Raw genomic sequence first — 12,874 nt, forward strand, 5'->3', positions numbered from 1 at the left:
CCAGAAAAAAAAAAAAAATTAAAACTTGCTTTGCTAGTCTTCCAACGTGAGAAACACATGAACTCTGCTATTATATGTACGTGAGAGAGAAAATATGTACAAGAAAGAATACCAACCTTCAGCTTGTGAAGCTGGTGATCGCGCCCATTTCTTAATGCAATTCAGGTGGAACACATGGTAACAGTTCTGACAGCTCCACACTGGGGCTACTATTCGGACCACCTCACAGCATACCATGCATTCATACTTCTCTGTGGTCAGTTGTTCAATCAGTGACCCTGCAAATAAATTATATTACTTGTGCATGAAACATCATCTAGCTGAGAAAAAAAATAAATGAAATGCCAAGATTTTATTTAAATTATAACAGAACTTATTTTTCCTGTGTGGCTACAAGCAAGGTATTGGTTTACTTCTGGAAGATTCCAGTTTGATAGTTGGTATTCATTTCTCTAGTTTCAGAGCAGGAAGAGGGAGTATGAGATATCCATAAAAGAGGCAACAAGAATTCCTGTTGATGAATAGCAATCATTCTGATTTTACAAATTAATGAAAGGTTTTAAGCTTGGCAGAAATTTAGACAAGAAATTTATCTTCATATAAAGTTTAAACCAAAAGCTTAAAGCTCTTAACTACAGAAGTTTCATCCAAAATTAAATTTAATTCCCATCCTTGAGTATTCTTGTAAGACCACAAAAGAAATATTAACAGTGAAGTACCTAAATAATACCCTTAAACTGACTGATTTAGGCATGGAATTACTGTGAAACAATAGTCAATGTACAGGGCCTTTTGAGCCGTATGAAAGAACCTGAAAAAGAACTCTGAAAATAAAGCAAGAACTCCACATGAAAGACATGTGGAAGAAAGACAAAACAGCCTGGAAACAGTTAGAAGTGCAACCATAACAAAGGCACTGCATAACTTCAGTTCTGCCAGATTAACTCTCCCATGAAGGTAAGGCTAACAAACACACCTCAGAAATGTTATTTGCTGTATGCCCACAGAATTTTAAAATATCTTAATTACAAGCATAAACTGTAAAAAAGTATCTTTTTAAGATGGTGTCAAGGGAAGGACATAATGAAGGACAAAAAAACCCAAAAATAACAAAAGAAAAATGACTATCAATTTAAAATGTGCTTGTATCACACATGACTTGAAAGCGAGACCATGGATGCCTGGAAACTTGGAAGTGTTTACACTGTTTGCCCTCTTTAATAGGATATAAGCACTTTCAAGCTTCTTTTCCAGCTCTCCTGCATCAAGTACCACAAGCTTTAGAATTAACAATCATTTCTGCTTGAATGCCATGAATGTTACCCGCTGCAAAGAAAGCATCCCCACCTAAAACATACTACTTTTTTCTAGAAGACTAAAGCTATACTGTACCCAAAAAGGATAGCTGTCCCATAGATAGTTAAAAAGCACAGACTCAGTCCCCTGAAAATAGTGGCAGATACTGTTTCCAAAATAGCTCCCAACTAAAGCATGCGAAGAAAGACTGCCATTTTGGAGGGGGAAGTTCCTTAAGTTCCCTGTAAAAGACTACTACTTCTCTTCCTCCTTATTGCATGCGTTTTTAGTTTAATAATAATGCTGGGAGAAAACTGAGGTATCTTTAACGTTATGATCCCAGTAGAACCCAGGAACATGAAAGTTAATGTATTTAAGTTAGAAAGGATCAAGGAGGATCTTGACCCTTGGGCCTCTCCTAAGGGAACAAAGGTTCAGACTGGAGCTACCTTACACTTCACAATTACTCTACTACTTTCTCAGCTCTCAAAGAGAAGACACACCGAGAAGCAAAAATCTTCAAAAGATTCAGTAACACAGTTAACAGGAACTAGTCTACCCATCTCTATCGTTTTGGGTAGCTTGATGATGCTTTGTAAAAGCCAACTAAACATAATTCTTAGTGTTTGTTCAACTGGAAAGAGACACACACACAAAGAAAAAGAAATACCTCTCCTTACTGCCTCCAAAAGAAAACAGGACTTCCTCTGCTGGGTGCTATGAATAATATGGGGCTATTTTATCAGTACACACTTAAGCTTATCTAAAACAGTAAGAAAAAGCTACCTAGGTTGTCTAGAAACAGAAACCAGTACCATGGCATTGAAGAGATTCAGTTAATTTCCATTTAATGTTTTAAGTCCTTAATGGTATGAGTCGGCACAAAATTCACTCAGTCAAAACCTGTGTGTCTGCTTTACATTGTCAATGGCATGTTTCTATTCTCAACTTCCAAAAATAGTATCCAAATATTTTCTTTGTTTCTAACTACCTTTTGGTATTACCATTGCAAAAAATGAGGAAAAAAAATCCAGTTAGGACCAGAAGACAGTTCCTTTCTCTGGCATTTTCCTATTTCTACGTAAAACATGAGAAAACTTATTCTGCAAAAATCAGTTTTAGGATTGTTCCTCTCAAGTCCCATTGTTCTGAATACTCAGAATTTTGCTCCCTGCTCCTGCAACATACATGTTTTAACATGGTGCCTGACCAGGACATCATTTGGACTTTGGTAGTAAAACAAACAAAAAAAAGAAACAAACTTCAAACAAAATCTGTTCTTCCCTAGTAAACTTACAGAACATCTCCCCACTCAGCAACCACATATTTACATTTACATTCTACCCTCTGAAACTGATACTGACCTAATGGGAAATAACAAGCCTCTTCATCTAGTCAAACGTAAAGGCAGTTTAAATTATTCAAGATTGTATCTTTAATACAGGAGAGTCAAGAAAGCCTACCTGTATGAGTTTCTTTGTTTTTTGGTACGTCACTTTGCTTCTTCCAGTACTGGGTCCAGCTGAAATGAAGTGCAGGTGCTTGATCCCCCTTTAGCAGGAACTTTCTTCCGTTACATTTAACAGAATCAGACAATTGATGCCTGATTTCACTTGTCAAGTTTTCATCATTTTTGTGAACAGAGAATTCTTTCTTCCTCTCATTTTTATCTTTTGGAGTATATGCAAGAGAAGACTTCTTACCTACTTTTGCATTTTTACTACGGTGAGAATCATGTCTCTTCTGACAATCCTTTTCTACTGGAGGTTTATTCCACACAGGCTTCCGGGGATATCTTTTGTTTACATAATTGTAGCCTTTCTGCTCATCCCCACTACCAACAGGTGCATCACAGAATGCCTTTCCAACAGATGATTCTGAAGAGTCAGACTGAGTCAAATCCAAAGATGGAACATTTTCAAACAGCTCTACTTTCTGTTTAGAGCCCACTCTCTTTTCCCGGTCATGTACTTGCTTTCCCTTCTCCCTGAAACCTCTTCCAGATGCATGCATCAGATGTGTTTTCTTTGGCTTTGCTCCTCTGCTATCTGCGTTAGGTAACTCCCTGTCACTCTCCGAGGAGAAAAAGTCATTGCATCCTCTAGGAGGTGCTCTTCTCCCAGGTGCTATTGCAGCATCTGAAATTCCTGGACCTGCAGCAGCATCAGCAGTACTTTGCCTTATCTTACTTCTAGTACATGTGCTATCGTTTCTTGATCTGTGCCATCTCTGGCTTTGCAAGTTGCGATTCTTCAAACTTTTACTGGTACCAAAATATTCATGGAAGTCTTCGGAATTCCCATACTGACGTTCTGGATTACAAAAGCCATGACGCTTTGTGGAAGAGCTTTCATAATCTGTACCTCTTTCACAAGACAGACTAGGAAATGGTAAATTACTTCTACTCTGATTACTGTTAGAGTCTTTCCTATCTTTGTTTACCCAGTTTATATCTGTAGGTTGTCCTTCTCCTGGAATGGAATCAGCAGCATCAGGATTGAAATTCAATGCACCTAAAAAGTGAAAAAATAAAAACACATGTATAAGACTATTAAATAGTAAACATTTCTTGATCATTGAGATCATTGAGTCCAACCATACACACACACAAAAAAAAAAAACAAGAAAAAAAACCCCACAAACAACCTACAATCTCTGCCACTAGAGCATGCCCTGAAGTGCCAAATCTAGACATTCCTTAAATACCTCTAGGGATGGTGACTCAACCACCTCCCTGGGCAGGCTGTTCCAGTGCCTGACCACTCTTTCAGTAAAGTAATTCTTCCTAATATCTAATCTAAACCTCCCCTGCCGCAACTTCAGACCATGTCCTCTGGTCCTGTCATTATTCATCTGGGAGAACAGGCCAACATCCACCTCTCTACAACCTCCTTTCAGGTAGTTGTAGAGGGCAATGAGAGGTCTCCCCTCAGCCTCCTCTTCTCCAAACTAAACATGCCCAGCTCCCTCAGCCTCTCCTCCTTCTCCTGCTTCTTTTGATGCAGCCCAGGATGCGGTTGGCTTTCTGGGCTGTGAGCACACGTTGCCAGCTCATGTTGAGCTTCTCATCCACCAACACCAAGTCCTTCTCCTCAGGGCTGCTCTCAAGCCATTCTCCGCCCAACCTGTATTCGTGTCTGGGATTGCCCCAACCCACATGCAGGACCCTGCACTTGGTCTGGGTGAACTTCATGAGGTTCGCACAGGCCCACCTCTCAAGCCTGTCAAGGTCCCTCTGCGTGGCATCCTCTCCCTCCAGCGTGTCGACTGTGCCACACAGCTTGGTGTGTTTTGATTGCACTCAATCTAATCTCACTGTCCGTGCCACCAACAAAGATGTTAAACAGCACTGGTCCCAGTAATGACCCCTGAGGAATACCACTCATTACTGGTTTCCCCTTGGACATTGAGCCATTGACTGCAAGCCTTTCAGTGTGACTGTCCAGCCAGTTCCTTATCCACTGAGTGGTCCATCCATCAAATCCGCGTCTTTCCAGTTTAGAGACAAGCATGTTGTGCAGGACAGTGTCAAACGCTTTGCATAAGTCCAGGTAAATGACATCTGTTGCTCTCCCCTTATCTATCAATGCTGTAGCCCTGTCATAGAAGGCCACCAAATTTGTCAGGCATGATTTGCCTTTAGTAAAGCCATGTTGGCTGTCACCAGTCGCCTCCTTATTTTCCATGTGCCTTAGCAGAGATTCCAGGAGGATCTGCTCCATGATCTTGCCAGGCACAGAGGTGAGACTGACGGGTCTGTAGTTCCCTGGGTCTTCCTTTTTTCCCCTTTTTTGAAAATGGGAGTTGTGTGTCCCGTTTTTCAGTCAGTGGGAGCTTCACCAGACTGCCACAACTTTTCAAATATAATGGAAAGTGGCTTAGCAACTTCATCCACCAGCTCCCTCAGGACCCACAGATGAACTTCATCAGGTCCCACGGACTTGTGTACCTTCAGGTTCCTTAGATGGTCCCGAATCTGATCTTCTACAGTGGGTGGTTCTTCATTCTCGTAGACCCAGCCTTTGCATCCTGCAACGTGGGTGGTGTGGTTGGAGCCCTTGCCGGTGAAGAACGAGTGGAAAAAGTCATTCAGCACCTCAGCCTTCTCCATATCCTGGGTGACCAGGTCTCCTGTCTCCTTCCTGAGAGGGCCCACGTCTTCCCTAGTCTTGCCTTTACCCCTGACGTACTTACAGAAGTTTTTCTTCTTGTCCTTGATGTCCCTGGCCAGATTTAATTCTGTCTGGGCTTTACCTTGCCTAATCTGGTTCCTGGCCACTCGGACAGTTTCTCTGTATTCCACCCAGTCAACCCGTCCTTGCTTCCACCCTCTGTAGGCCTCCTTTTTGCTTTTGAGCTTGTCCAAGAGCTCTTTGTTCATCTATGCATGCCTCCTGGCACTTTTGCCTGACTTCTTCATTCTTGGGATACACCGCTCTTGAGCACAGAGGAGGTGATCCTTGAATACTAACCGGCTCTCTTGGGCCCCTCTTCCCTCCAGTGCTTTATTCCATGTTACCCTGCCAAGCAGGTCCCTCAAGAGGCCAAAGTCTGCTCTCCTGAAGTCCAGGGTAGCGAGCTTGCTGCACACCTTCCTTGCTGCCATAAGAATCTTGAATTCCACCATTTCATGATCACTGCAGCCGAGGCTACCCTTGAGCTTGACATTCACCACCAGCCCCTCCTTGTCGGTAAGGACAAGGTCCAGCATGGCTCCTCTTCTTGTGATATAATATTATAAATTATTTCTATTTAATATATTAAGATATATTAATATTATAGTATATGTTATTAACATAACATTATATATTATTATAAGCTATGCTATTATACAATAGTATTACACTAGATATAAATGACAAATACAAAGTGTTTGGTGGTTTCGTTGTTTGTTTTTTTTAAGCTGTAATACTAACCTGATTTTGAGACAATAGAATCAGAACACCAGACAGAGGTCTTTCAGAACAGCTGGAGATTGAGCTAAGAATCAATCTTAACTGAAGCAGAGGGGACGCGCTGATCTCTTCTCCCTGGGATCCAGTGCCAGGACTCATGGGAATGGCTCAAAGCTGTGTCCGTCAGGGCAGGTTTGGCCTTCACATGAGGAAAGATCTCTTTACCAAGAGGGTGGTCAAACCCTGGAAGAGGCTTTCCAAGAGGGCTGGTTAATGCCCCATGCTTGTCAGTGTCAATGCCTCTTAGACAATGTTTTAACTTTTGGTCAGCCCTGAAGTGGTCAGGCAGTTGGACTCAATGATCATTGTAGGTCCCTTTCAGCTGAATTACTGTATTCTATCATTAGGATTGCAGACCCTAGTAGGTACAGAATATTAGGCTTATACACCTGAAAGAATCTGGACTGCAAGCAGCTTCCCTGGTAACATTCCATTTTTCTCATCTTAGCTCGTGTATCCTGTGTAAAGAACTCAAAATACAAAGTTGTCCTTTTTTGCCAGTTTCTTTTCTATCACTAATAAAAAGGACTACAAACAGAAATTGTAGTCCTTCGACATTACAATGTAAACAGCAGTCATTCAGGACAGACTACTTAAAATAGAGTTTCACATATTTTGATTTGAAGACAGGATGCAATCCTAGAATTACACACAAACCTTATATGAAACAACCCATTTTATTAGTTGGTTTAAGATTTCTTTTGTATACCCTAAAATTTAAAGTCTGATGGATAGATATAGCAAGGTAAACCAAATGGCTTCTTAATGTTTAATAAAAATATATTTTTCAAAAATCACAGGGCTTCCATCTAAAAAGTATACTCTATTATTAAAGACCGTTGTTTCTTCAGTTATGAGATGTGGTATGTAAAACGTATGCATGAATTATCAAAAAATTTGTGCACAAGGCTTTCAAATGAATGCAGTAAATAACTAGAGTAAGTATGTTCTGTAAATCAGTAAAACATACTATCTTATACTGACATAAAAAACATGCTGGACATGTCTTTAAAATGCTGGTTTCTTAGAAACAGTCAAATTGACTTTTGAGCACGGCATCCAAGAAGCATAATCAGGACTTGAAATGTAGCTGTGGAAGTGATATTTTTGAAAGCACTTTCCAAATAATCTATTAAGTTTGAAGAAACAGATGGGAAACCAGGATTTAGGTATTTAAAAGCACTTCCAAAATATGAATAATTCATTAGGACTTTTTATATCACCCATGAATAGGATTCCTATTCTTACTGTCAGGTTTTACATTACAAAAAAATTCCAAAGAAGTGGTAAATTCTACTGAAACTGATTTCTACCTGCTGAGACAAGAAACAGCAAAATGCATATACATATATCAGTAGCTAACACTGGCTCAGATTTCCTCTGACATGTTTATATGTACATACACAAAAATCCCAAGAAAAAGGGAACCTCCATAGCTAGATTCCAGATTGTATTTCTATAAAACAAAGAAAATCACAGTACTTTTAGAAATAACCTCTACATTGCAGATTTTAATATCCCCAAGAGTTTGAATGTGAATTAAAACCAAGCATGTGAAGCTCATACAGTTTCATGCCTATTCTGTCATAACATTACACTTTACACCGCTTCATCATTAACTCTCAACAGAGCCAGAATGCCCTGGCAAAGTTAGGTCATCTGTGTGAACTATCCTTCAGAAAAATAATTTGATAAGGGCACTTTTAAAAATATGAAGCAAATTAGTAAGTACATTTCTCATTTTAATAAGTACAAGCTCTGCTTCAAAAACAGAGCTTATTTTGGGGACCAGTACAGCCATAAAACTTAATAACTTAGGTACTTTCTTTTATGAAGACATCAATAGTGACATTTGAAGGTGACACTTAGACACATTATGCCTAAGTGACATTTCTTAGCAGTTTCAGCAAACTAAATTCAATTAGATTTTCAAGAGCCATTAAACAATGTACTTTAATTAGGCAGAGACTGTATGAAGTTGATAATTAAGAATAAATATAAGAAAGAAAAAAAAAAACACCAAACATATTGAAGAAGTCCAGCCAGACAAAAATATAATGGATACAAGAATCCACAGGGTAGCCCCTTAGATATCAGAGGCAGTACTTCTTTATTCTTAAATGAATTCAGCTCTATCTCCTAGATAGGAACAACTCTGATTTTCCTTCTGAAGCTTCAGATCAACACAAAACTGGATCCAAATAAACAACACTGATTAGTACCAGTCTTTCTGACTGGACAAGCACTTACTTTTTAATTGCCAACTTCTTATTGAGATATCCATAAATTCAACCAAAAATAGTGTCACCATGAGTATTGTGTGTACCAATACAAGAATGATATAAAAATATTAGAATGTGTCCAAAGGAGGGCAACAAAGATGGTGAAAGGACTAGAGGACATGACTTAAGATGAGCAGCTGAGCATACTAGCTTTGTTCAGCTTGGAAACAAGGAGACTGAAGGGTGACCTCACTGCTCTCTACAGCTTCCTCACGATGGGGAATGGAGAGGGAGGTGCTGATCTCTTCTCCCTGGGATCCAGTCATAGAACGTGAGGGAACAGCTTAAAGCTGCATCAAGGGAAGTCCACATTGGGTAGCATCAGGAAAAAGTTCTTAAATGAAAGGATGGTGAAGCATTGGAAAAAGCTTCTCAGGAAAGCGGTCACGGCCTGAAGCCTTTCAGCACTCAAGAAGTGTTTGGATAATGCTCTTAGATATCCGGTTTAACTTTTAGGTTGCCCTGTGTGGATTCAGGAGTTGGACTCAATGACCCTTGTGAGTCTCTTCCAACCCACAATATTCTATATGTTCAATTTATATACTGGCTCCCAGTAGAAGTCAAAGAGAAGTCTTCAGTTTTAAAGCAATCCAAATAACCTATTCTTTCACCTAACAACAGATGACAGTACAGAGTGCATACAGAACAATCTATTTGTGTCAGCACTGCATATATCCAGACACGAAATGGTCCACTCAGCTGCACACAAAGCACAAGTTACAGGGAAGACGCTCCCTGCAGGTCTTATGGTACCTATATTACTCTGTACTCAAAAAAAAAAAAAAAGAAAAAAACCACACAAAACCAACACCCCGCCCCTCCCAAAACCAAACTCAGGAATGCTGCATTGTGGAAATCTGAGGCTTTTCCTCATATCATTAGTAGCTTTAAACCTCTTCCTCACAGAACACCAGCACTGAGATGGCCCTGAGACTTCTCTTTTCCAGACTGAACAGTTCCAGCTCTCTCAGCCTCTCCTCATATGAGGGATGCTCCAACCTCTTAATCATCTTCATGGCCCATTGCTGGACTCACTCCAGCATGCCCATGTCTTCCTTTTACAGGGGAGCCTAGAACTGGACACAGTGCTCCAGAGGTGGCCTCAACAGCGCTGAGCAGAGGGCAAGCTGCACCTCACCTGACAAGCTGGTAACACTCTTCCTAATGTAGTCTAGGATACTGTTGGCCTTCCTTGCAAACAGGGTGCACTGCTGACTCATGGTCTGCTTATAGTCCACCAAGGACCCGAAGGTCCCTGTCTGCAGGGCTGCTTTCCAGCTAGTTTGTCCCTTATGTATACTGGTGCACAGTGCTATGTTTTTTTGTCTTTTTATGCTATTGTCCAAATTCAGTGCATCCACGTTTTTAACAGAACATGAAGTTTTAGCTAGCCCATTACAACTTCACCATAAGTAGCTTCATCATCCTAAGAGAAGTCTTTTACTACAGAATGATTTTGCATAAGGATAATAAATGTATTAGAAGTTTTCACTTTCCTGTTCACCCTTATGGTGGGCTACTCAATGCTTTATAGCAACTGCCTGATATCTTCAGTTTAATCATGCATTGTACCACGTATAATGACCCAGCTGTCTTTGCAAGGGCAAAAAACCAAAACAACATTAAACAGCAATTATGGCAACTGATGGGAAAAAAAATCCATTAATGACTATTAAGTACAAATACCACCTGTCCCTTCTAGGTGCACAGGGATGGAAATTAGAAAGGTATATCAATGTGAATACTCATTCTGCAATTGCCTCGTTTCTTATATTCTATTTGTCTCTCATACTTGTTCCCTGGGTCTCAATAATAATTCGCTATTGGCAAATTGGTTGTCATTCTTCAACTTCAATTGCTTCCCCTGATATACCCTATGAGCAGAAATATCTTTCACGTTTAAGTTAAGTTCTCAAAATCATACATTCACTGTGTCCATGGAGTCGCAGGGCAAAAGCCAGTTCCCATCTGAATACTGCAGAAGCACAGTTTGAAACTTACCTATGAGAGGTTCTTGATAACATAGTATGTATTACCATAACAAGGAATGAACTCCAGAAGTTAATGCCATGTGACAATATATGTGTTAGCTTAAGTATTATAAAGCAAGTGTAGAAACAGTGTACCATCCAGACTAATCTACTGCTTTTCGGTAAAGCTATTTTTAACTCAGTATATCTACTGAAGATCCTTTATTCTGATACACATACACTGTTCAAAAGGTTTCAGGAACAGAGCTGATTTGCACCCTGACAGCATGCAAGATAAACAGACAAGCAGACATTTGCCTGCACCAGCTTCTTTTTACTGAAACTACCAGTCTCCACTTTCTGAACCATGGCCCAGGCTACTCCACTTCCTACAAGGCAGCTGTGGACCCACTGTCATCCCATCAAAAAATAAACTCCAATAACTTTTCTGTCATGACAGCCAGGCTGCCAAGAACAGAGGAGAAGAGACAGAGGTTGCTATTTAGGATACAGGCTAATGATAACCTTAGTCTGAATTAACATCAGGGTGCTACGAAAGTTGAGATTCATATTTTCTTCTTCACCCCAGTCACAAAAGTGCAGGATTCTTCCTGGCAGAAATCTAATTGCTCTATAAACAGTCAGTTACCTCATCAAGTGACCTCAAAGTGACACTGATTACTCAAGAAGTCTACCCAGACTGCAAGAAAATCAAAAGACATGATGAAAACAATACATATTGTGAACGACTCTGGGCAACAGTGTTATTTCTAGCTACATGCTCATGACACAAGCGAGGCTGGAATATGGATCCTGAAATGCTATTCCCCCTCCTCCTCAGCAGCCACACCCAGCGAAACAAAAGTTAATCCAAACCTGCATCATAAAAGCCAGTAGGGAAAAACAAACAAACGAAAAAAATCTTTTCTTGCTCTTGTGGTGTTCAGTCCCATTCCAGGTCGGGTCCCTAAGCCGCTCTCCACCCGTGAGCCCTTGCCTACATCACTCTGGCGGGTGGCGCCTGCTGTAGGCAGTCACCTCCCGCACGCCCCGGACCTCTGCCCCTAGAGCAAACGAGACCACACGAAACACTGCAATGTTAAAGCGGCCTGTGGGGCTGGGACAGGTCAGGCTGCCGGGTGCAGGCAGCACCGCCCTCTGCTGGGTTTCACGGGCACGGGTGGAGAGAGTGCAGTAAGTTTTCCAGAAACCAAACGGGTTTCTGTATTTTTTTCTGGTGTTCCCGTTCGTTTGACACATACCAGAAGCTCGCGCGTTCCTCCTCAGGCAAAGTACTGCGCCCTGCGGCAAAGGCGAGCCCAGCCATTTTGAGTGCCACAGGCGCCGCGAAGTTGCGGCGCGCGCGGGGGCGGGGCGGCGGCAACAGGTGGTGCCGCAGCCCGCGCCCCTCGACACGCCAGCGCTCGGCCCCGACCGCCATGGCACGGCCCTCTGCCCGACAGCATCGCTGCAGCGCGATGACTGCTCTGCTCCGCTCCGCGCCTCGCCTCGCCTCGTCTCGTCTCGTCTCGTCTCGTGTCGCCTCCCATCCCGTCGCCTCCCATCCCATCGCCTCCCATCCCATCCCACCCGACCCGACCCCCTCCCCCAAGCACAGCAGCCGAACTTACCTGCCCCAGGCCGTGCCTCCGCCATACCAACGCAAGACACCCCCTCTGAGGTCCAGCTTCCTGGCCGCTACGCACGCGCACAGCTCCCGCCCACTCCCCCCGGCATCCGCGGCTATGCGCGCGCAGCCGCATTGGAGGTCCGAGCGCGAGCGGGAGAGCAGGCGCAGGCACGAGGCGTGGAGTGGGCGGGGCCGGAGGCGGAGGCGGGCGGGAGCGGGCGCGCGGGGCCGTGTGCTCAGCTGAGGCCGCAGGGTGAGCGGGGCCGCCTCTGCCGGCGCGGGAACGATTTGGAACCTTGGGAAACTCGGGAACCTTGTCTGATACTGCAAAGGAGGAAGAAATGAAAACTAACAGCGACAAAGAAATACCAGCGCTGGCAAGAAATTGGCCATTTTGCTTGAGAATGGGCTTGCCGTCTGCAGCCTTTCCCTGAAGTGGGTCCCTGTGCTGGCTGCGTTCCAGAGCCCGGCTAGGCGGGCCAGGAGCAGGAGGGTGGGTACACCACAGCTCCTCGCTCTGTCTCAATGCATAGAAGTGCTTTCTCTAGGCACAGGGTAGAAAGTAGGAATGGGACATCAGGCTGTCTATTGCATCCTGCATACCCTGCTCTAGGGAGGTGACAGAGCCACACACTTGTCAATCCAAATGAGTGCTGGAACTTAAGCTTCTGCTGGAAAGCCCACACAAGGATTCCCATGCTACAGCTGGTGCTGCAAACAATTCTTACCATGCTCCAGCTA

General features: G+C 42.8%; 1 protein-coding gene across 8 annotated transcripts in view; it reads right to left on the reverse strand.

The window, feature by feature from the left end:
• NFX1 (nuclear transcription factor, X-box binding 1) overlaps positions 1-12,242 on the reverse strand; it is a 78,643-nt gene extending 66,401 nt beyond the window's left edge. For 7 of the 8 annotated variants that reach the window (XR_012585576.1, XR_012585578.1, XR_012585579.1 and 4 more), the window contains exons 1-2: positions 2,760-4,017; positions 117-278 (exon numbers count right to left, since the gene is read on the reverse strand). Coding sequence is in view for 4 of the 8 variants with exons in the window: in XM_074575662.1 (XP_074431763.1) it covers positions 117-278; positions 2,760-3,882 (1,285 nt within the window). In the remaining 4 variants the exon portion in view is untranslated. Of the gene's footprint in view, positions 1-116; positions 279-2,759; positions 4,018-12,134 lie in introns of those variants that run through there. The other variant, XM_074575664.1, reaches the window with a different exon arrangement.
• Positions 12,243-12,874: the final 632 nt, after the last annotated feature.

Source organism: Larus michahellis, chromosome 2 (genome assembly GCF_964199755.1).
Source record: "Larus michahellis chromosome 2, bLarMic1.1, whole genome shotgun sequence".
NCBI classification, from domain to species: Eukaryota; Metazoa; Chordata; class Aves; order Charadriiformes; family Laridae; genus Larus; species Larus michahellis.